The sequence below is a fragment of the Nanorana parkeri genome, unplaced genomic scaffold (genome assembly GCF_000935625.1).
Source record: "Nanorana parkeri isolate BGI_ZX_2015 unplaced genomic scaffold, ASM93562v1 scaffold67, whole genome shotgun sequence".
Classification (NCBI taxonomy): Eukaryota; Metazoa; Chordata; class Amphibia; order Anura; family Dicroglossidae; genus Nanorana; species Nanorana parkeri.
The window spans coordinates 2,687,318-2,713,690 of NW_017306335.1; the positions used below are offsets into that span (position 1 = coordinate 2,687,318).

Consider the following 26,373-nt stretch of genomic DNA (forward strand, 5'->3'; position numbering starts at 1 on the left):
GCCGAGAATCAGGAAGTGATCGTACGGCCGCAAAGCATCTTGGGGCGGGCGCATGCGCAGTTCCGATTCTCGGCCGGGAGACGAGCAGAGACGCAAGGTAAGTCTATGGACGCGTGCACCCGCCTGCAGACTCCGCTGGATCGGAGAGACAGAGCAGTCAGCGCTGGATCGGAGTGACGTCACACCACTGGAGGGACACATGAAAACATGGGGAAAGAAGAGGAAGATCAGAATAAGAGACATCATTTGAGGTAAGTGCTAACATTTACATGGGGGGGAGGGGAAACATTTTTTGGCTTTAATGTCACTTTAAGCTTCAAAATGTTAAAAGTCTCTTGATACTTTGCCTGACAAAGGGACCCTGTGTCATTCCAAAACATTGCAATTGTATTTCATGCTGCAAGAACATCAATAAAGACGACAATATTGAAACTTAAAGCTGTATGGACAACATATATTTTACTAGTGTCCTGTGGCCCCATTTATAATTTCTTCAAACATCCAACTATAAGATGCATATCGGTATGGTATGTGAAGTAGATATTACCACGATGACTGGGAGCTTGTCCCAGCAGCTCACAATTACAAACAGTGACTGGGAGCTGGTCTGGTATGGATTTTGGGTAGTGGAAAATGTCATTTTGTTTTTAATTTTTCCGTGGAGCACCTCTTAAATTCCATACCAGACCCTGCTGATAGGGCTGAATTTCAAGCTGTGTGCGGCTAGCCTAAATGTGGAATTGGAAAAAGGCTGTATCTTCTCTAGGAACACTATAATTAAAAGAGATTGCAAGCTAAAGCCAACTGTTATGCCTTATGGTTAAGATCCCTCTTTGTCTTGAGTCAGTTTTATGGGGGTCAGCACTTTGATAATCAGTGTTGTCTTCATGGGATTAGTGGTTGCTTTGATATGCTAGAAACTGTACTCACAAGTGGTGCTTTAGGGACTGTGAGGACTGTTGTAGACTCAGGAAGAGCAAATTAATTCAGTACTCTTCTCGGAAAAAGAATAATGCCAAAAATTAATATACAGCAGCAAGATATGATTGTGTTCTTTGGACCAATCATAGATTACATTATGTTAGTGAATGGGGGCAACTAGAAAAAAGTTGGATAGTCAGAAGCCTTTGAAGATTTCATAGAAACCAGGAGGAAGACACTAAGCCACAATTAGATAACAACTGCAACCAGAAGCCATTTCCTGAGGATGCTTGATTGCCATGAAGTCCTGTTCAATACAGAATCCTTTAAACTTGCAACTCCAAGCTTAGTGACTTTTTTACTGTATCCTCATATAGAAACCATTGCACTTGCTAGAGAATGGTTTAGTGTATGCATGGTATGTACAGTATGTATGATCAGGCTGTATGTGTTGTATTGTTTTTCGTGTAACAAAGTAGTTTGTGCATGTACTTTGTACTTATAGTAAAACTACATTAAATACTACTTCTAGGTCATTTTCCTTGGCTTTACTACAAGAATCAGACAAACAAATAGCTGTAAAGGTTTCCCTAGCAATACAGGGATTGAATTGCCTTGCTGTGAATGTGCATTTGTGGAAACACACACAGCTTACTAACACACACACAAGGGTGGCTCCATAGGACCCTGCAAGGGAAAAGAGCCACCCTAAAACAGGATACTAGGACCAGTGCTCAGGGGACCAGCTGATTCTGCAGGAAACAAAAACTCTTAAATATCAAGGAGCAGCGTCCATTGTAAGTGATTTCGTCAGCATTTGAAATAGTTTAAAAACATTTTGACTTTACTATCAATTTTACTCAGAATAAAATTTATATAAACAATAAAATATCTATAAAAAAACCAGAACAATAGCTACCATATGTATTCACAAGAACAAGGCAAAAGATAAACAGACACACTGACTTCTTTGGCTTCTAACGAATATGTAACATAAATTATTTAGATTGGTGTTTGTTGTAATGTGTCTCTCCTATCCAGTGATTACAATTCTTCCGTTCATAATGAAGGTCATTATTTTTAAGCTAGTGTAGCTGTGCATCCAAAGCAATTATTAATTCATATTTCTCACGCCAGATCTCCTCTCCATAGGTTCAAACACTCATTACAGTTATATTTTTAAGTCGAGTCGAGGCGCATGGATGAGAATAGTATTTACCGATAGCGGGATAGCCAGCTATTAAGGAATTCGAGGCCAGTGACCCGTCATTGCGGGGTGTGCAGGGGTCAGGAAATTATAATATATGGAAAGAAGAACACAATTAATTTAAAGGAGAACTATGAGGCGAGTGAAAATCACTCAGCCTCATAGTTCTAGCCGACCTGTGACTATGAAACTGTCACAGGTCGGCTCAATAGATCGGGAAGTGAGCGAACACATACCGTTGCTCGCTCACTTCTCGATTATCTCCCTGCAGAGAACCGTGACTGTCACTCAGGCTCCCTGCAGGGATTCCCCCCTCCCCTGTCCGATCCTCCAGCGCTGACTGGCGGAAGGGACGGGGGAGGGGACGGGCACAGCTGCCTCTGCCTCTAGATAGTCAGAGCCAGCTGTCACTCACGCAGCTGGGTGGATCCAGACAGTAATGTCGGGATCTGTCCCGGCTGCGGTGTCTCAGTATACCGCGAGCTGTATATTGTGTATTATATTGTATTATATTATTGTGTCCTCTCGTTACCCTTAGGATAACTATGGGGAAAAGCCCTGACCCCATAGTTCTCCTTTAACTTCTTTTCCGGTTTGTAGGCAAGCCTTTCTCTGAACTATATGCTTTAAAAAAAAAAAAAAACATACTGCTTTTGTTGAAGAACAAAAGAAAAAAAAACTTTTTGCAGAACATTTTCATATATTGTAAAAGGTTTTATCTTTTCTGTATTCTGCATTTTCTGTAAATTCTAAATAACACTATTTCACTACATAGAGACTGTTAAATTCGGAGGGTCTTTCTTTCATTTTTTTTACCTGATGATCCTGCCAGTAAGACACTACCTCTTCTAGAGTGACAACACTCAATAAACTTTATCTGTGGATGGATAGTGTTGTCATCATAGAACAGGAAGTGTGTTAGGACTATAGAACTTGTCTGCCTCCCCTCATGTCTATTACATAGTGGGAAGGTGTTATGTAGTCCACAAAGGTGAACTGGACAGGGCTGATAACACTGCTTGAGATTGCAGTGCAGCACATGCAGCATGCACATGAAGCTACCAGCTCACTGGATATCTGGCAGGATGAACATGCATTTTTTCCTCACTTGTCGAAGAGATACTGTATGACAAAATGCTTGTAATATTAGGATTTTCATACAGGGGTCTTACCCCTGACCCATAGCTTATCAAAGCTGAAACGCTTGCTGCACTAAAAGGTCAGTGCTGGGGGATGTCTACAATGCTTGTTCACGCTCTGTGCAGATGTCTAAGTAAACTGAACAGATCACATGGCCAGAAAATCATATTTTTGCTTCCTCAACGCAGTGTTGCCAAGGCAGCAAATGTTCAATTCTTCCTGCTTAGGAAAATCATATCTGTTGTAGATTGAAGTAAAAACAGAATTTTTAACAATGTAAAATTAAAAAACAGAGCTGAGCCCACAACTAATTGCAAAGTGTATTCTATACCTTGAGGATTTAGCTTCCAATGGTAGCGCGTTAAGGTCTCTTCCACTCGCTTAGGACCTCTTTTTAAGGGCTTCTGTGCCCACTTTTATTGAATTCAACTCAAAGGTTCACACAAGTTTTCCCTCACAGGGGTTTTCAAACATAACATACAGCTTTTCTTCAGAAAAAATTGCACTTTTCAGTCTCACCGACTTTAGGAAGGTCCTTTAACACAACGTCTGGCCACACAGGCTGCTCGTTTGCCACGCAGGCTGTCTGCTCCCCAGTCCACACAGGCTATCTGCTCCCCAGTCCACCAGCCACACAGTCTGGTTCTAGGGTGGAGCTCTTCTAGGAGGCTGGGCGTTCTTGTAGAGGCCCTAACAAGCCAGCTAGCTTCAGCTGGGCTTGTTACCTCCAAGCCTTCAGCACTCTCAGCTCTTCCCCCTAGAGGACAACCTTTTTTATAACACCTGAACCTGGCATATACATCTCTGCCATCCTGGCTAGACACAGACCTTTTTATCAGCCTGCTGCCACAATATATATATATATATATATACCCAGGCATTTGGAGCAATCATACTAATTACCCCCCAATATCCCTCTAACTAAATAAGTCCACTTTGTTCAGTAGCACCAAGCCCTGAGAAAGCTCTAAAATCCCTGAAATGCGTCACCAGAAGAGAGGTGAAGGGGGGATTGAAGACATTTATGTTCACTTCCTATTGTGTCTCCCAGACAGGAAGTACAGATGGTGTATTATGTCCTATTTATCAGAATAACTTTTTTTCTAAAAAACATTCAGCCCTGAGCTGGCAGTGCTTTTGGTGGCCATTGAATTTGAGGCCCCTGTGTCAAAAGGCAAGTGATAGCCTTTTGTGCCACATGGAAAGAACTAGCAGATAGCCCTTCTAGCGGGCATTAAAACAAGGATCCCCGTGCAACAAAGAGGAGCTCTAGCCATTCCACCATTGGCAATTTTGCTATATTTTTAACCCTTACAGGGCCAATGCTCTATTGATTTATTTCCTGATAGTTCAAACACCGACAACAGCACTTTCCCAGCTGGCAATGTTTTCCACACACTGATAGTTGGGGCGATGGAGGTCGAGAGGCAGCGGTATACAACCTGTAAAAGAGTGAGTCTCTGTCAGTAAATAAAGTTTTATAATAGACAATCAGGGTGGGGAAGAACGCAGTGACGCAGTCCTGCTCTCCCCTCGCTGGGACAGTCTAGGAAAGTGATAATTGAGTTATGAATTATAGATGCTGCGAGCGCAGCTGTGTGAAGACTGAGCCTTGCAAAGTTAAACATTTCATTGGAGAAGCTTGGTGAGATTAAACCGGATGGATGATGGTGGAGGATGAGCAGACCAATTCACAGAGTCATTAGCTCTATGACAGGGGATTATGGGGAAAAAATTTAGCGGTAAGAGCCATGATAGTTCAGCAGCTTTTTTACCCTGCAGGATAGTATAGCGGCAGCTCCGCGTTCGAGGCCATAGGAAGGAATGCAGGGGTAGAATTGGGAAGGTCTGCTAGCTCTTGCCTTGTGGTACAGGGATCCTGGGTTCAGTGCACACCAGCAGCCAAATTATCTAGCTCTTGCCTTGTGGCACATGGGACCAGGGTTCAAAGCCCACGTGAAGTATTATCTTTTAGCTCTCACCGTGTGACACATGTTGGAAATACAGCAACATATCCTGATGTGTACTGTTATGTCTTTTGAGCTGTAGATGGCACTGTAGTGCAGTGTTACTCTCTATATGCATGCTTATCTATGATACACTGGAAGTTTTCCTATCTATATGTTTCCTGTACAATGCTGTATTCCTACATACATGTAAAATTCTTCTAAGCAAGTAAAACGTAATTCATCATTCCTCAAGATCGCAGTGCTTCATCTAAACATATAACCAACAACACAGAGGTCTTAGTTTCAATGCCCATCTGAAGCATTATCTTTTAGCTCTTGCTCAGTAGCACAGAGGTTTTAGTTTAATGCCAATGTGTAGTATTATCTTCTAGCTCTTGCTCTGTGGCATAGGTGTCCTGAGTTCAGTGCAGCACCCTGTTGCTCTTTCTCCTACAGGATCGCAGGGCCATCTACTTTCTTGAAAAACTTTATCTTTGAAATAATTGCTTAAAGTGAATTTGTAACAGTTTTGCTGGTGAAATGAAATGTTCCCCACCACCAAATACTAATTTCTTCCTTTGAGGTAGTAGCCCAATCTCCATCACACTGAGGCGAGTGGAGGTTCCTTAGTCCTGTGTAAGTTTGACCAAGACAAAGCCAAAAATCATGGGGTAGAGCCCAGAGCAGGTTCCTTTGCCCAAACAGGCTTACTTTAAACGGGCCACGGAGCATGAACTCTCCAAACCCAAATCCTCCCTAACAGCAAGGATCACATGGCCAAATGCCTGGGTTTTTTCACATGATAAGCAGTGTCAGGAAACTTGCAAAGTCTCCTCCAGGAAAAGCAAATACATCAACCTTTGTAGCATGTTACTTGTCCATCAGAGGAAGAATCTTAACAATTATCTAAAGAGTATTAACAAATGTCAAGTTAACCCTGGAGTATAGTTCCAATTTAAATTTAGATGGCTCAGGTGCTACTGTCTAGAATGCAATCCATGTGTCCTCTAATGGATTTTCTTGCAGCAATTGTTCAGCAAGGGAATGAACTGGACTCTTAGACTTGAAGATGGGTACTTGAGGGAGAACCTGAATACATGAAACATGGTCTTACAATAATGACTAAGTCAAATGGTCTCTGAAAGCACAGCTACAGACTGGCCCTTCCCCTCCCTAGTCAACCCCTAAACCTTGGATTTGTTTAACTGTGTATAAATACCTTTTTCCCTGAAGTCTTCTGTCTGGTCACGTGACAGGTCCTCTGCTTCTTTCTCAAGCAGTGGGGAGCAATGTATGATGCAGAAAATGCTGCTCACACAGTGACATGAATGCTCTTCCCTAACGCATTCTGCTGCAAGCCCAGGGCAGCTTGATGGTATGCCACCAGGGGCGGGTCCATGACGCCCCTGGGCTCACAGGAAGTCAGTCGAATGAGGCTGGGCCAGTGACTTCAGTCTTTGCTCTTTTACATCATTACATCAAAATACACAAACATTGAAGAGTGACGGCAGAAAAAGAGCAAGTGGTCTATCAAGTCTGCCCCTTTTTTGAGTTTTTGAGGTTTTTTTAACCTTTTAGTTTTAGTATAGATCTTTGTTTGTCCTAAGAATATTTACATTCAGTTACTCCTGACTGATTCACTACCTCTGCTCGAATTCTGTTCCAAGCATTAACTACTCTTTCGATAAAATGATACTTTCTAAGGTCAGTTGTGAACTTTCATCCTGCTAGTATGAAGTATCCCCATGTTCTTTTCTTCATTTTCAAAATACAGCTGCCCAAAACCTTCTACACACTTAATGCATTTAACAGTTTCAATCACGTAACAGACTGGAACCCAGATGTTAAAATGACAACTGGTCCCTGCAGTTTTAGGTCCCCCTGTAAGAGTGCTGCCAATAGGCACTTGCCTACTGTATCTAATGGGAAATCCAGCGCCTCTCAAGCTGGCTAATACAAAATCACCTGCACTACATACAGCGTACAGACCTTGTTGAAAGGTTGGTGCTTGAAGTGACAACATGGATGGCGCCGTGTCAGATACAGTCCATAATAGAAGTCACCAGCACTTGATGATATGTGCAAGAAGTAAAGCACTTTTTATTAAATTGTCCCATGCATCATACAGCCAATGTTTTGGGGCCACGCACGATCCCTTCTTCTGGGCAACATATGAAACGCCCCGAAACTTTGGCTGTATGACGCATTTGTGACAATTTACTAAAAAGTGCTTTACTTCTTGCACATATCATCGAGTGCTGGTGACTTCTATTAGGGTCTCAGGCTGGCTACACATTGAGCACATTTTGGGCGGTTTCTGATGAACCAGCCGAAATAGGCTCAGTGGGTGGCCCTGTCTGCCACCTCCCATCCGATATCCTTCGAAAGAAATATCCCAAGAGCCAGGAGGAAAATTGCCAGCCAAACAGCTCTTGCATCCAATTGGATGCAGGCACTGCTAAAGTATTTTGACAGCCAGCAAGGCCAACAGTCATAATACAGTAGCGACAATGGGAGATTCCTCTATCTATGCTTGAATGGCAGAATCTGTTAGTTTGTTCTTTCAGCCTAAAAACTGAATGAAAAAAATCTTTAGTGTATACCCATCCGTACTCTGGAAGTGAGCGAAGATTGGAATAAATAGTAAATATAGATGCATCCTAAAGAGCAGTAATAACGTTAACACTTTATAGCTAAATGACAAGGTCTCTTTAGAAATGTTTTTTCATACATGGAATATGGCTATTATTATAATATTCAGGAGAACTGCTAATGATATTATGACACGCATTATACTCAGAGACTTTCCTCTAATGAGAACACAGGCTGTTTGGATCAAAATAAAAAAAACAATCCGGGTCCCGAGTCAGAAATGTGACCTTTGTATGTAAATTCCGCCTGTGGATCGCACTGTAATAAATTGTTATTTTATTTCCGATGAGAAGAACGTGGGTAAGTGACAAAACATAATTAGAGAGAGGCAAGCGGTGACCCCCAGAGGGACAGGGAGCAGCGTCCTCTTGAAAGTTTGAGATAAAGATGGGAAGCATGAATGAGTAACTGGCTCACCCGTATAATGCATGACCGCTGAGGTTTAATGTCTCGCTCATTATAAAACAACAAGTCCCTGAGGCTAAATAGTACCTTGCACGTATCATATGGCGAACCCAGAGGAAGCCACCACAGTCGAGCTTTACCAACCGAACGCCGCGTTCTAAAAATAGCAAACGAATCGGCGTTGCTTCACAAAAATAGGACATTATTAGCAATTTGCTTCTTGTCGTCTCCAACTTACAAGTGTGCTGTTACATATTGAAAACTTTTATTTTCTTTATTTCCTAATGAGGCACAAAAAGGGCAAAGTGCAGGAACTAACAGCAACCAATCAGAGGTAATCTTTCATTCCTTGTCCCTATAATAAATTCAGGTCTGGGTGCTTTTTTCATTCATTGCTCTTCGCCTTGAATGATTGCATGAGCCTCCTTACCTTGCACCTCAATTTTATACTTGTGTTGCAAAGAAGAAAAACGTTTTACAAGAGTATTAGTAAGAGGGTTAAAGTATAACTGCTATGTTATCATGAAAAGAAGGGTGTCCCGGCAGCCACAAAATGGATACCATTCCGATCCAACTTTTACCTTTAAAGCAGACCTTTACCCCTTTGACTAAAAAATCACACCAATGTACAGCTATGCATGCTGAAATGAAATCATCTTATATTTATTAGCTAAACAAACATATTTTTCTTTTACTTACAATTTTTTTTCCAACTTCCTGGTCCACTTTGGCACAAATGATCTATGTATGTTTTGGAGAAAAGGGGAAGTTTCTGTTGTTCTTATACAGAAGGAGGATCAGTAAGCATTGCCACTGTAGGACGGGGGAATCAACAGGTAAAAATAAAGAAAAAAAAGTTTGATAAAAAGAAAACCACCACATCTAAGACTAGTAAACTGCATTTCTCCCCCTTTTTTCGGGGGTTTAGTTTACACTTTGAAGGAGTTTTTTTTTTTTGCGCATTGTAGTGTAGTGATAGAATAAGATGGGGAAATTCAGCTTATGGGAGAGAAGTGTATTAAATCAGTTTTGCACATTGATGGCCAAGCTGAGGGCACAGTTATAGGGTTATTCAGGGGAGGAATCTGCTCCTTGACTCTTGAGTCCATAATGCCCAAATATAAATGTTCTGCTTTTTATTTCCCAGCTGTGTACTCAAAGTTCTAAACAAACCAAAGCAGCATTTACTTCCCTTTACACTTCTTCCTCTTTCCCCCATCTGTTGTTTGAGTATTAGGTTTATTAATGAAGAGGGAACCCGATTGTACCTTACGTATTAAAAACGTCCAACTTAAGTGCTGTAGCGGGCTGCCAAATGAAATATGCGGGCTGCACACAGTTTGTTGAGGTCTATCTTTAGTTTGCCAGCAGCAACCGCTTCCATCCTACGGACCCAAGATTGACCTCCCTTGACTCTGATACCAGCATCTGTCTCCTTAAACCTAGTTCAGTGTTTCTAGCTGTGCAGCAATGCCACTTGCTGGATTAAGTTGAGATGATAATTCTCTCAATTTATGCTCCTGAAGAAGCCATTGGATGAAACCCATAGGACAGTAGTTAGCTGGTGCCATCATCACCCTATCATGTGACCCCTATCACAAGTCCAGAACCAGGGCTGTAGCTACCATGGGGCGAGTGAGGCACTCGCCTCAGGCGCAGCCGAGAAGGGGGCGCAGCAAGGGCAGGCCTGGCTGCGCCCCTGTTGCCATGTACTGAAACCGTATCAAAGACATAACTTAAACACATTCATGAAAGGAAGGGGTACTCTGATTTGAAAATGTTCACAGTCTAAAGGAGAAGGCATAGAGCCAGTTTAGTAAGATTCAAACTGCATGAAAACTCTTAACAATGAACTTCTCATATTTATAGCTGTGCAACAGTGTCACCTGCTGGCTTAAATTGAGTAAGACAATTCTCTAAAATGAATGCTCCTGAAGAAGTTATTTAATGAAGCGTGTAGGATGCAACTAGGCAAGCGACATCAACACCCTATCATGTGACCTCCTACACATGCAGAGACGAGCCTAGAACCCACAGCAAATGATGGGGAAATGGCCCATGTTGTTGCAGAAGGACAAGCAGGATGAAATATTTGCCTCAAAACCTGATTCTGTCTATCATAGTGCAGGGTGCACTTTCTTAATTTAAGCATACACACAGTGAATGTTTTCAGATGTGCAATATTTTTTAATAAAAAAGCAATACACTATCAGATTTGTCTGTGAAGGTTCTCATTCGCTCCGGTCATGGTATATCTGTAGAAAATAAATCAAGGCAACTGGACTTGCTGTATTTTTCTTGGAGACGTTTCGCTGGTTATCCGACCAGCTTTCTCAATTCAGAATGACTTGTACAAAAATCTTTTGGAATAAATATGGAAAAATACAGCAAGTCCAGTTGCCTTGATTTATTTCCTACAGATACATTATCAGAGATTGCTTTCTGCATTTTATGTAATTTTATGTTCCCCCCCCAGACTCGTCCATGTCTTAGGACTGCATTGACCAATGCTGCCCAGCACAGCCCAACAAATTTACAATGCAGGAGAACAATTGTGGGACAGAGCATTGTCACCCTATAACAGGAAGTGCCTGAACAAGGACCTTCTAGGCATTATCACCACCAAGTATTATTTTAAAAAAAGCTGCTGCAATACTTGTGCAATCCCAGTGTTCCCTCTTACAATTCCCTGTTTGAGAGCCTGTTAGGTATCTGCGTATAATTTCAGCCTAAAAGCCACTTTCCACCGATATAGAGGGATTTGGTAGCTCTGCTCTAATGAATATGAATAGAGATGCGGGACTGCCAGTGTTTTATTGAAAAGTTTAATTTGGAGGTAGTAGAAAGCAAGCCTGTGTAATTATTTTACCATTTACTGTTGTGAAAATTTCAGCTTGATATTAATTATACAGAACAATCGCAGCACTTTGAAGTAATTGCAGTGCAAGTTTCAGGCATGTTGAATTATGTTCTTTGTGTTTGGCCTGCTAAAGCTTCAAGCAAAAGAAGCAGAGACATTGAAAACATGCAAACTGGAATTGTGGGTAGATTTAATAAAATAACTGCGGGCTTATGTAGACAGAGACTGAGAGATTAGATGAGAGATAGATAGATAGATAGATAGATAGATAGATAGATAGATAGATAGATAGATAGATAGATAGATAGAAAATATGCAAACTGGAATTGTAGGAAAATGTATCATCTTTAGTAAAATACCTGCAGGCTTATGTAGACAGAGACTGAGAGACAGACAGACAGAAAAGATAGAGATAGACAGACAGATAGAGATAGAATAATGGATAAAGAGATAGACAGAATAATGGAGAGAGAGAGATAAATAATGGATAGAGATATAATAATGGAGCGAGAGAGAGAGAGAGAGAGAGAGAGAGAGAGAGAGAGAGAGAGAGAGAGAGATAGAGATAGAGATAGAGATAGAGATAGAGAGGGACAGAGAGATAGAGATAGAGATATAATTATGGATAGTGAGATAGAGATAGAATAATGGATAGATAGAGAAAGAGGTAGCATAATGGATAGCGATAGAATAATGGATAGATAGATAGATAGATAGATAGATAGATAGATAGATAGATAGATAGATAGATAGATAGATAGATAGATAGATAGATAGATAGATAGATAGATAGATAGATAGATAGATAGATAGATAGATAGATAGATAGATAGATAGATAGATAGATAGATAGATAGATAGATAGATAGATAGATAGATAGATAGATAGATAGATAGATAGATAGATAGATAGATAGATAGATAGATAGATAGATAGATAGATAGATAGATAGATAGATAGATAGATAGATAGATAGATAGATAGATAGATAGATAGATAGATAGATAGATAGATAGATAGATAGATAGATAGATAGATAGATAGATAGATAGATAGATAGATAGATAGATAGATAGATAGATAGATAGATAGATAGATAGATAGATAGATAGATAGATAGATAGAAATAATGGATAGATAGATAGATAGAGAATAATAGATAGATAGATAGATAGATAGATAGATAGATAGATAGATAGACAGGTGAAGTAGGATTTTGTTTTTGGCTGGAGCTCCTATAAACACAGACAGGCATTGGCAGCCTTCATAAGAGAAGTGATTTGTGAAGGAACAATAAATAAATGAGATCCTTCGGCTTCGTGATGCTGCATTTTAATGAGAAATTGAATCAGAAGAATGGTTGTTTCAGAAACAATATTATTCGTTGTTTCCGTATATAACACGCAGGATCAGGATGAACACAGAGGATTTGAGAGGGAAATAAGAGGACTCACGTGTTGCATGTTGGAGAATGTGAAGTTTTAAAGGAAAGCAGGAATCTGTGTGTCAGACCTGGGTCATGGCAGTGTTCTCTCCATACAGAACACGCAGCCCTCACCTATTCACTGGCATGATGATAAGAGATGAGTGAAATGATTCACAAACCGGGTGAATCTGTAAATTGTGCATTCTTGAGTCCATCTTAATATATACAGATAGATTTGTCCATTCTGTGTACAGAGTGACTGTCAGGATCCAGAGCACCCCCAGGTGGCGCTGGAGCCGGGTCCTGCAGTTCCTGTGCTCGCCTGCGGGTGTCTCGAGCAGCCAGGAACTTTAAGGAACCTGCAGCTCCAGTACTCACCTGCGGGTGTGCCCCAGCTGTGACTGCTCATCCCATCACCTGGGGCTTCCTGGGAGGGTATTTAGGCCCTCCCTGCAGTCAGGAAGCTGGGTCAGTATTGTGTTGCTAACCTGACTGATGCCCTTGCTTCCTGAACCTTGCGTCCTATCTGAAAACCTGTTACCCGACCACTCTCCGTTGAATCCTGTACCACGCTGACCTCCTGTTGTCGACCCGGCTTGCACCTGACCACTCTTCATCAATCCTGTTCCTGTACCGCGCTGCCCTCCTGTTAACGACTCAGCTTGTACCTGACCACTCTTCTGGTATCCCAAGGCCTGCTGTACATCTGCAGGCCTGTTACCCCTCTTTGTTGGGTTTGTAGTTTTTGTTGATGTGGAACCAATAAACTGTGCATATAACCCTATCCTGTGTGGGCATAGGGTTGCCACCTGTCCGGGATTCACCCGGACAGTCCAGTTTTTGAGTCCTGTGTCCAGGTTTCAGGCCAGCTGACACCCAGACAAAAGACACTAAGAGCTGCCAGGTCCCGTACTTGCTGGGGACCTCGGCAGCCTTCCTGTGAACCTCAGGTGCCTATAAACATCTCTGTCTTCCTGATACCATGCTGCCTGCCTCTGGACCCCTGGTGAGACACCACACAGCCCACACAGCACTCCTGAAAGCCTGCATAGCCCACCTGAGACCCTACACAGCCATCAGAGAGTCTGCATAGCCCACCTGAGAGCTCGCATAGCCCACCTGAAAGCTCGCATAGCCCACCTGAGAGCCCCCATAGCCACCTGAAAATTGCTGCATGCAGCACTATTGTTCGAGTTGCACTTGAAGAAAAGGTGGCAACCCTATGTGGGCATATTAATTTGGTCATTCCTGAATCATGTGATTGCCTGCTGCAGATGAGGCAAACATTCAGGAGAATCAAAAATGTAAGGGTCGCAGTTTTCCTTTATTAGTTCTTCATGTATCAAGCTGCTCCAAATATGGGGCCCAATGACAGGGGCCAGACTCCTCAACAGACAACTCCAAGCAGCAAAGTACAATCAGCACATGCTAGTGCTCTCCAGAAAACCGTACTGCTGTGCTAAAATCAGACATTCCACAACATTTACCTTCGTCAGGGCATAATATAATCTGTTGCAATAACATTCAGCGTTCTTTTCCCAATGCTTGTATTTGGAATGGCAGCTGCTTCCAATTCCAAGTAGGGCTCAAACCAATTAACCAGCTCTTGTGAGGAGTACTGAGGCAGGGTGTTGTGCTGTTTTCTGGAAGCTATGTACAGCACCCTGGTTGCCCCTCCCACCAGCCATTATTTGCCTGCATTGCATAGAGAAGCATAGAGACCCAAAAATATCACCTGGACTAAAGTAAGGTATGTAAGGTATGGCAAATTAAACTTTCCCTTTACCCATACGCTTTATCTCTTGACAGAGATTGTAGATCTTGCTAAGTACCTGGGATCTGTACACCTGCGGTGCCCACTATGAAGGGCTCCCACGATCCCTGTGCTGAGTTCCAGGGTCTGCACTAATACTAGTAAGTACGCCCAAATGCTCCCGATGCCTATCCCAATACTAGAACTTCAGGTGGAGCCGGCTTCCCGGCCAATCGGGAAGCTGGCCAATCACGAAGCTGGGCAGCGAGTCATTTCCCGTCACCTGGCTTCCTGATTGGCCAGAAAGCCGGCACCAGGTGACGAGGGAGCATGGAGACGCCTCCTGGCTAATCGGGAAGCCGGGCGTCGAGTCATTACATGCCTCCCTAATGGGACTTCCAGTATCGGTATACGGTATCGGTAAGTACCGCAAAAAATATTGGTACTCCTACTCGATATAAAAAAAAACGGTATCGGTGCATCCCCAGGGGGCGCTGATCTGTCTCTGCAAGTGGACGGAGCCAGTCGTGAGATGACAGCTGGCTCCTCCCAGCTGTCAGTAGCAGGCTGTCGGCCTGCCAATGGCCGGCCGTTCGGCCAGCTGCTCCTTTCACCTCGGCTCAGTCAAGCCGAGGAATATGCCTTCAGCTCGACTGAGCTGTTTGGCCAACTGTGGGAGCTGTACGGGCTATAGTGAATAGCCTGTACAGCAGCCCTTTTTTAGTCCTGAAAATAATAAGCAAAATATATTTTTAAAAGCTATACATACAAAAATGGCTTGGCCAGCTGATTTGAAAAATGTTCCGGAGGGCTTGGCAGCGAAAGGGTTAAATTATAGAGTCATTCCTACTTGCTTACACCTTTTAGGTTGTGTTGGTTAAAGAAGCAATAAAGGAAATGCGAAACAATAAAACAATAAAGGAAATGCCAAACAATAAAAAAAAAAACTAATTCTACAATAAATAATGCAGTTCAGCATAAAACTGTCATGACAGATCCTCCTTCCTCGGGTTCTAAAGGGACCTGATAGTCTCTGATTGAATTCACTGCTAATATTATATTTATTAAGTTATATATTTATTATTTTCATTTATATCGCATTAATGTATTCATTTTCTGCAACAGTTTACATTGGAACATTCATCAGTCCCTACTCCCCAAGGAGCATGCACTCTAACAGCCCTGCTATGGTCATACACAGGGACAAACGCAGAGGGAACAATTTGAGTGGAAGTCAAATGACATGTGTTCAGATTGTGCGTGGAAACCCACAAAATCTCAGGGAGAAGAATTCTCATATGGACAGTGTCCTAGGTAAGTGTTGATCTAAGATCTCCAGCGCTGCAAGGCTATGACAGCCTCTGTGCTCTATCTGCTACGTTGTTGGTGTGCACGGTACTTTAACCTTACAAAAAATGGTCACAATGAAAATATAAAACATTTATTACTTTTATTACATGTTTTCAGAAGAGTTATAAACAGAGCATGTTAAATAATTCAACCTGTACAAATGATACACCTATCAACCCGGATATGACCATAAGGCTTGGGGATAAAGAGCAGCTCCAGACTTCGTAAAAAAATAAAGTGTATGCCAGGCTGTCTTTTTTGGTTTTAGACAGTGTGGGGAAGGATTAGAACCCCTGTCGGGTTTACTGTTGACTGGGGCTCCATTAGCATACATTCTAACTGTCCTGGATATGTTAAGACAATCCCATATCTTGACTTTCTCTTCCACCGCTGCTGTGTCCTGGACCATGTCCAGAGATTAAAGCATTTGGGGGTGCAACTGGGTGGTCCCCACATATTTAGAGGCAGGATATGGGCAGAACCAACCTGAATAGTGGACCTAATGGGCGATCCCCGTATATTTAGATGTAGGATATGGGCAGAACTGACCTGAAAAGTGGACCTGATGGGCGATCTTCACATACAGTATTTGGAGGTAGGATACGGGTAGAACAAACCTGAAAAGTGGACGTGATGGGTGATCTCTGCATATTTAGAGGCAGGATATGGACAGAACCAACCTGAAAACTCGATCTGATGGGGATCTCCACATATTTGTAGGTAGGATATGGGCAGAACTAACCCGAAAAGTGGACCTAATGGGCGTTTTCCACATATATAGAGGCAGAATATGGGCAGAACCAACCTGAAAAGCTGACTTGATGGGTGATCTCCACATATTTAGTGGTGGGGTAGGGGCAAGAGCAACCTGTAAAGTGGGCATGATGTGGACCCACCCACCCAGAAAGTGGGCTGATGTGGTGCGTGGATCCAGGACCATAATGTTGGCAAGAATGCATTAGAGAGATTTTCCCTCACTTCCTGTCCCGCTCATAATGCTTTCACCAGACAGGAAGTTAAGCAAACTTTGCAAAAGGGATACAGACCGCAATTAAAAGCTGAAAGTGGTCATCTAACGGGAATGGGGGGGATTAATCAACAGAGTTCCAGATATCAGTAATACCCAACAGTGGGGTCTACCCAAAACAAAACAAAAAGGTTTTTGGAAATCTTTTGCTTTAATTAGTCACAGTCCAGAGACATAATTATGAATAAATGTAATTGCAATTGCTTTTTGTTTTCAATGCTCAATACACTTTACAGAGTGCAAGAAATATGACATATGACTAACATATTGAAAGCAGCTCTTACTGAGATTATAATCCATGACTCTCCATAAATTCAGTTTCATTGAGATGCTCAGTGAAGACTACAAAATCAACCAATGAGCAGCAGTTTCCTAAGAACTGATCGGTTGAACGGGAGGAGAAAGCTCCAATTGTCCCCAGTAGAAGATGGCTGTTACAGAAATAGTCAAACTAGAAAAAATGGTACATGCATGAATCTATAACCGGCCTTTATAGCAGGGCACACATTGGGAAGGCTTACAACAATACAAAACACAAAAATTCCCCAGCCTCAGCCTGCCAGCCAGCCTGCAACCAAACAAGTAGCCCTGTGTTTTTGTGTTTTGTATTGTTGTAAGCCTTCCCAATGTGCGCCCTGCTATAAAGGCCGGTTATAGATTCATGCATGTACCATTTTTTCTAGTTTTACTATTTTGGGTTAGGGGGACGCACTGGAGTCCAGCGTGCATTTTTGGTTGCTGGGCCTCCAGTGCGTCCCTGCACCTTTATCAGGAGGAGTTGGCTACCTCCAGGTACACCTGCATGTAATTTATCAACTTCATTAATATGCTCACACTTGGAGACTCGGATACATAGAGTTAGGACCACACTTTGCAGAGGTGCCTTGGCGCGGCAGTGTGGCTTCTACATATTTTTGGCCAAAAGTTTGTGCAACTAAAACCTCTGATTTTAACGCATACTGTTGACAGGGCTACTTGTTTGGTTGCAGGCTGGGAAATTTTTGTGTTTTGTATTGTTACAGAAATAGATCCCAAGTATATTGAGTATTTAAAGGTGAACCTGTTACTGTAAGCAGTTGAAATATTTTGGTGGTGTCATTCTCTAATTATCCATCATCACCTGCTCATCTGTCGGCATCGGTTTCTGGCTCCATATTGGTGCTGGATTTCTCAGCCAAGTTGAGGACCTTCTTAAGTGGCGGGTCCCCTTTAAGATCTTCATTCCCATCTCTTTTATCCTGAGTTCTGAGATCTTCACCGTTGTGATACGGGGATGCCAGGATCACCTGTGCAGCCTTTGGATTGTCCCTCAAGAAGACGGCGTTGTGTCTGGTGTTTGGAATCGGAGCCTGAAAGACAAAGGAAGAAAATAATTGGTTTCACTGGGCAGTCAAGAATACATTTGTGCGTCAACTGCCAGTGTGCAAAACAGGATGCAGAATACTGATTATTATTATTATTATCATCTTGTAACAATTGTCTGTTAAAACCTGTTATGATAAACAAGCTACTAAACTATCTTTGCAGATGTAAAGTGGGCGCCCACAGGTTGGAATGCACTTGCAATCCGCTGCTGCTAGTCCACGGGGCCTCTAAAAACCACCGGCCCCTGATTTATGCATATTTTGTTATCTAATAGTCAGTCCCGAGGCATGGCCACATTATATCGAACAACTAGTGATGAACAGAACTGAGACGTTGGATCAGTTATAGTTTAACCAAACTTTTACAACATTTGAAAACTTACAAAATTCAAATTGTCAACCTACAAGCCTCATTGAAGTCAAAGGAAATACCAACCAGGCTCCAAAAAGTGTGTATGATATACTTTTGATACAAAAGTATATACATATACATTGTAGATCATGGTTTGTGAAGATCCTAGTAGAACTACCTGATGAGATGATGAGGGAGCCGTAGCCACTTCCTTTGGAAATCCTATCAGGGATACTAAGATAGAAGGGTTGGACCTGGTGGCACTAGTGGTAAAGCTAAGGGTGCTCAGGCAACAGTAGAAGCAGAAAAAGGCAGAAACAGTCTTCGGAGCAACCTTCAGTCTCCCTTTTTGAAATCTTTATGAATAAAAATTACACTGAAATTGAGATTTGGCTCAACATCCAAATTCATGAAATTTGGTCTGACTCACAGGGAATCCAAATTTCAGGATCAGTGAAACCCACAATGCACTGCAGAGCCTCAGCGCAAGAACAGGTCCAAGATATTTAAAAGGAGCTTCCACAGCCTACAGGAGCCATTTAAAGCCAATTTCGCCCTTAACAACTACCAAAAATCACTTTAAATTAGCCTTCCCCATTGACCCCAACGCAGTTCAGCCTTCCCCATGCAGTTCACCAACAATTTGCCTGCAGTGCATCAAAGGATGGGCCGGGGCATTTGCCAACAATTGCTCTGTTTTAACCAGAAAAAGTTCTATTGGATTACTACTGACTGAACTGCCTCCTTTGCATTTGAAATTCTAGTTTAGTAGATTACCTCTCACAACAGGCGTGTGCTTTAAACTATGACAGAAGACCAATTTTAATTGTTTATTTCTCAACTTTTATTTACTAACATTTTGAGGGCTTTCATCTAGGAATGTGATTTTGGCCAAACTGGTTTCACTACAAAATGTCTGGTTATACCAAAGCTGAGACATCCAATTATCAGAGTTGACATTTTTTTTTTAAATTAAATCTTTTCTATTAAATCTAGAAATCTATATCTGCTTTTTAGGTAGTTTGTAGTTTAGGCTTTTCTTTTGCATTTGTGTTTTTTAACTTTTTCATTAAAGGAGAACTATGAGGTGAGTGCTTTTCACTCACCTCATAGTTCTAGCCGACCTGTGACAATGAGACTGTCACCGGCCGGCTTAGTAGATCGGGAGGTGAGCTAACACATACCGGCGTTCGCTCACCTCTCGATCCTGTCACGGCTCTCTGCCGTGACAGGGGAGGGGCTGGATTCCCCCCTCCCCGCTCCGATCCTCCAGCGCTGACTGGCGGAACGGACGGGGGAGGGGGCGGGTACAGCTGGCTCTGCCTCTAGATAGGCAGAGCCAGCTGTCAGTCACGCAGCTGGGCGGATCCCGGCACAATCGTCGGGATCCGCTTCAGCTGCAGCGTCTCAGTATACCGCGAGCTACAGCTCGCGGTATACTGAGCCTAGGAAGACGGAAGGACGCTAGTTTGTGTCCTCCCATTACCCTAAGGAGAACTATGGGGAAAAGCCTTAACCCCATAGTTCTCCTTTAAGTTATTTGTGTACTATTGGTTTATTTTTTAGGGTTTTTTTTCTTTTTTTTTGTTAAAAAAGTATAATGAGGCTATTATTAAATCTATTCTATTAAATGTAAGTATACATTTTTTTTATATTTAGGTTCATTTAGGTTTTTTAGTTTTTTTTGCATTGGTGTTTTTCCTTTTTTTTTTGCTTATTAAGTCATTATTTCTGTATTGTTGATTTTTTTTCAAGTTTTTTTTCTCTGTTAAAAAAGTAAAATAATGAGGCTATTATTAAATCTATTCTATTAAATGTAAGTATCTATTTTAGTTTTTTGTATTTAGGTTCATATAGGTTTTTTTTTCCATTGGTGTTTTTTGTTTATTAAGTCTTTATTTGTTTAATGTTGGTTTATAGTATTCTATTTTTAGGGTTTTTTTCATTGTGTCTCTTTTTTTACTTTCTGTTGAAAAAAAAAAGTAAACATTTTTTCTTTCTCCTTTCTGAAAACTGCAACATGTTTCCATTGAATTAAAAAAAAAATTCCACTGGAGTTTTTCCATTCTCTGTAATGTCAAAAATGGGGCTGGGAGTTCATGTTTACCATAGTTAACCTGGGCTGTACTGTGCTGACAGATCTCATAATCAGTTGTAAGATTTGAACAGTGTCTGTCCTAACAAAGGAAGCATTAGAGATCAGGAAGCAGTGTCTCTTAATTAGACCTACATAAGACGTCCTTAGACCGCAAGAGCCCAGGGGAGGAGAGGCTGTGGGGACCAGTCTAGCAGCCCAGTAGACTTAGGATCAGGTGAGTATATCTGCTTTATTTGACTCCCTTAGACAAAATGAGCACTTAACCCTTGCAGTCTGGGGGTACCCCCACTGCAAGGGAACAGTTTTGATTTTCCCAGAGTTCTGCTTTGATAAAATAAACTAAATTATCCTAAATACAACCAGACTCAACTCATCCCTACTCTCCATACACAAATGTGAAAGGTCCCAGCAATTCATATTTCCCATGCCATGCACACAGCACACAGTCATGGCACACAGCACACAGTCATGGCACACAGCACGCAGTCATGGCACACAGCACGCAGTCATGGCACACAGCACACCGTCATGGCACACCACACACATGCCATGGCACACAGCACGCATGCCATGGCACACAGCACACAGTCATGGCACACAGCACACATCCATGGCACACCACACACATGCCATGGCACACAGTCATGGCACACAGCACACAGTCATGGCACACCACACACATGCCATTGCACACAGCACACAGTCATGGCACACAGCCATGGCACACAGCACACAGCCATGGCACACTGCATACAGTCATGGCACACAGCACACAGCCATGGCACACAGCACACAGCCATGGCACACAGCCATGGCACACCACCAACATGCCATGGCACACAGGACACAGTCATGGCACACAGCACACAGCCATGGCACACAGCACACAGCCATGGCACACAGCACACAGTCATAGCACACAGCCATGGCACACAGCACACATTCATGGCACACAGCACACATTCATGGCACACAGCACACAGCCATGGCACACCGCACACAGCCATGGCACACAGCACACCAGTCATGGTACACAGCACACCGTCATGGCACACAGCACACCAGTCATGGCCCACAGCACACAGTCATGGCGTGCATGGTACACAGCACACCGTCATGGCACACAGCACACCAGTCATGGCCCACAGCACACAGTCATGGCGTGCATGGTACACAGCACACCGTCATGGCACACAGCACACCAGTCATGGCCCACAGCACACAGTCATGGCGTGCATGGTACACAGCACACCGTCATGGCACACAGCACACCAGTCATGGCCCACAGCACACAGTCATGGCGTGCATGGTACACAGCACACCGTCATGGCACACAGCACACCAGTCATGGCCCACAGCACACAGTCATGGCGTGCATGGTACACAGCACACCGTCATGGCACACAGCACACCAGTCATGGCCCACAGCACACAGTCATGGCGTGCATGGTACACAGCACACCGTCATGGCACACAGCACACCAGTCATGGCCCACAGCACACAGTCATGGCGTGCATGGTACACAGCACACCGTCATGGCACACAGCACACCAGTCATGGCCCACAGCACACAGTCATGGCGTGCATGGTACACAGCACACCGTCATGGCACACAGCACACCAGTCATGGCCCACAGCACACAGTCATGGCGTGCATGGTACACAGCACACCGTCATGGCACACAGCACACCAGTCATGGCCCACAGCACACAGTCATGGCGTGCATGGTACACAGCACACCGTCATGGCACACAGCACACCAGTCATGGCCCACAGCACACAGTCATGGCGTGCATGGTACACAGCACACCGTCATGGCACACAGCACACCAGTCATGGCCCACAGCACACAGTCATGGCGTGCATGGTACACAGCACACCGTCATGGCACACAGCACACCAGTCATGGCCCACAGCACACAGTCATGGCGTGCATGGTACACAGCACACCGTCATGGCACACAGCACACCAGTCATGGCCCACAGCACACAGTCATGGCGTGCATGGTACACAGCACACCGTCATGGCACACAGCACACCAGTCATGGCCCACAGCACACAGTCATGGCGTGCATGGTACACAGCACACCGTCATGGCACACAGCACACCAGTCATGGCCCACAGCACACAGTCATGGCGTGCATGGTACACAGCACACCGTCATGGCACACAGCACACCAGTCATGGCCCACAGCACACAGTCATGGCGTGCATGGTACACAGCACACCGTCATGGCACACAGCACACCAGTCATGGCCCACAGCACACAGTCATGGCGTGCATGGTACACAGCACACCGTCATGGCACACAGCACACCAGTCATGGCCCACAGCACACAGTCATGGCGTGCATGGTACACAGCACACCGTCATGGCACACAGCACACCAGTCATGGCCCACAGCACACAGTCATGGCGTGCATGGTACACAGCACACCGTCATGGCACACAGCACACCAGTCATGGCCCACAGCACACAGTCATGGCGTGCATGGTACACAGCACACCGTCATGGCACACAGCACACCAGTCATGGCCCACAGCACACAGTCATGGCGTGCATGGTACACAGCACACCGTCATGGCACACAGCACACCAGTCATGGCCCACAGCACACAGTCATGGCGTGCATGGTACACAGCACACCGTCATGGCACACAGCACACCAGTCATGGCCCACAGCACACAGTCATGGCGTGCATGGTACACAGCACACCGTCATGGCACACAGCACACCAGTCATGGCCCACAGCACACAGTCATGGCGTGCATGGTACACAGCACACCGTCATGGCACACAGCACACAGCCATGGCACACAGTCATGGCACACCGCACACAGCCATTGCACACTGCACACAGCACACAGTCATGGTACACAGCACACAGTCATGGCGTGCATGGTACACAGCACACAGTCATGGCACACAGCACACAGCCATGGCACACAGTCATGGCACACCACACACATGCCATGGCACACAGCACACAGTCATGGCACACAGCCATGGCACACTGCATACAGTCATGGCACACAGCACACATGCCATGTCACACAGCACACAGTCATGGCACACCGCATACAATCATGGCACACAGCACACATGCCATGCCATGTCACACAGCACACAGTCATGGCACACAGCAATGGCACACAGCCATGGTACACAGCCATGGCACACCACCAACATGCCATGGCACACAGCACACAGCCATGGCACACAGCACACAGTCATGGCACACAGCACACAGCCATGGCACACCGCACACAGCCATGGCACACAGCCATGGCACACCGCACACAGCCATGGCACACCGCACACAGCCATGGCACACCGCACACAGCCATGGCACACAGCACACAGTCATGGTACACAGCACACAGTCATGGCACACGGCCATGGCACATAGCACACCAGTCATGGCACACAGCACACAGCCATGGCACACAGCACACAGTCATGGCACACCGCACACAGTCATGGCACACCGCACACAGCCATGCCACACCGCACACAGCCATGGCACACAGCACACAGTCATGGCACACAGTACACAGCCATGGCACACAGCACACCAGTCATGGCACACAGCACACAGCCATGGCACACAGTCATGGCACACAGTCATGGCACACAGCCATAGCACACAGCCATGGCACACCGCATACAGTCATGGCACACAGCACACAGCCATGGCACACAGCACACAGTCATGGCACACAGCCATGGCACACAGCCCCCAGGCACGCCGGCCATGGTACCCAGCACACAGTCATGGCACACGGCACACAGCCATGGCACACAGCACACAGCCATGGCACACAGCACACCAGTCATGGCACACAGCACACCAGTCATGGCACACAGCACACCAGTCATGGCACACAGCACACAGCCATGGCACACAGCACACAGTCATGGCACACAGCACACAGCACACAGCCATGGCACACAGCACACCAGTCATGGCACACAGCACACATGCCATGGCACACAGCTTGCACCAATAAAGAATGCTTCCTCCTTGGTACAGGGCAGCACAGCATATAGACATACAGTTCTCATTCATTATGAGTGCAGTGAATATGAATAAACTCAGGTGATGCTGATCAGTTCATCCTCCAGTAAGTAAACCAGACAAGGTCTAATCTCCGGAGATTTCACACTGTCCCCTGCCATCTCAGGTGTTCACGCAGCACATCCCTGTGCCATTGCAGATAAGCAGCTGCTGCCTCTGTTGTGAGTCTGCACACCGCCGCTGATAATCGTCTTCATGATTGAAAATCGTCATGATTGAAAAGTTCACCTAAAATACGTTTTTTTAATGTGACTTCTACAATTTTACTTGCTTGATGTTCTATATGCTCCTGACTTCATTTGCAGCTTTGCAGATTATGTATATGAAGCAGCACATTTAACATGGCTGCTAAATGACTGCTGAGATCAAATCAATTAGTCACACCCAGTCGTCCCAGTCTGACAGAACTGCACTGAGACTTCATTCATGCTAGCAGCAGAAGCACATGGATAAGTGAAGAGCAATGCAATTAAATAAGTGAAATGTTTAAAGTTAGACCATCATGGCGTATTTTTTTTCCATGTATGCATCATATAAGTAATGTGTCAGTGTAGTAGTTCATTACCTGCCACAGAGATCACAGTACTCCCCTGACAATGCCTTCTTAAGGTGGACATTCACCCCCTTTCACTAAAAATCACATCAGCCTACAGCTCTGCATATTGATATGAAATCATATTATATTTATTAGTTAAACATATTTTCCTTTTACTCACAATTACTGTTTTTCCACTTCCTGGTCCTCTTGGGCATTGGTGATGTAATCTGTGCCCAAGTGTTGCATCCTGGGAAGGTTACATCAGCAGAGCATTGCTGGGAAATCTCATCTGTAATCTCACCAGATCTCAGGGAAAGGCATTTTCCACCCTTGAGATGATGTGCATCTCTCTCCAGAAGAACAGCACCATCTTTGTTTAGGACATCATCCATGTTTACCATCTACAGTACCTCCTGGTATGAGATACTGTATCTGCTTAGAGCGGACACAATCGTGTGAACTCGGGTGCCTGTGCAGTTCTTGGCTTGGTTCACAAATGTCTGAGGGCTGGTGCACACCTAGGCGACACCCCACCACGCAGAAATCGCAGCAATGTACCTTTTATCTGCGATACATGATGCGTGGCTGTTTTAGCACAGGTGGAATCGGGCTGAACAAACCTTGCAATCCCCCCGGTGCGACTGGGGTGCCATTGGAAAATAATGGCACCCACAGCACGATCGGTGCACACCTAGGCAACTCCTGACCGCGCGGCAATCCGCGCGTAATCGTGCACGATTGCCGCGCGGTGGGGTGTCGTCTAGGTGTGCACTGGCCCTGATGCAGATCGGTTCCTGCTGCAGCCTCTCACCTTGTGACTTGTTAGAAAAGTTACAATGTTGCAGACTGATCACTTGGGGAGAGGAGACTGGGGAAATGCTTCCTCCTGCCTGCAGCAGACCGAAGCATCGTCTCAGCCTGGGCAAAGTCACTGGACTGGAGCTCATGATGAAAGGCGGAGCATTATTCAAAATGTATATACTTGTGGGCCAAACTTAAATGAAACAAGAAGTCAGACTGAATGGAGTTATGCTTTAAGGTGCTTTTTTAGACATACTGAGAGCAACACAACCTTAATTCCAAAAATAGGCATTTAAATAGAATATATGTCTGAGAAAGATGGTGCTGTCCTTCTGGAGAGAAAATCAGATGAAGGCATTGTCAGGGGGAGTACTGTGACCTCTGTGCGAGCTTATAAATAGCTGGAATCAGGGACGTCCCCATAATGAGGCAGCCTGAAGCAGC

The 26,373-nt window shown here is 44.3% G+C and overlaps 1 protein-coding gene across 1 annotated transcript in view; it reads right to left on the reverse strand.

Moving 5' to 3' along the window:
• Positions 1 to 17,815: 17,815 nt before the first annotated feature.
• The window catches only part of LOC108804613, a 30,305-nt gene continuing 21,747 nt past the window's right edge, over positions 17,816 to 26,373 (reverse strand). Inside the window, exon 7 of the mRNA XM_018576439.1 lies at positions 17,816 to 18,040. Within this exon, the coding sequence (XP_018431941.1) occupies positions 17,816 to 18,040 (225 nt within the window). The remainder of the gene's footprint in view (positions 18,041 to 26,373) is intronic.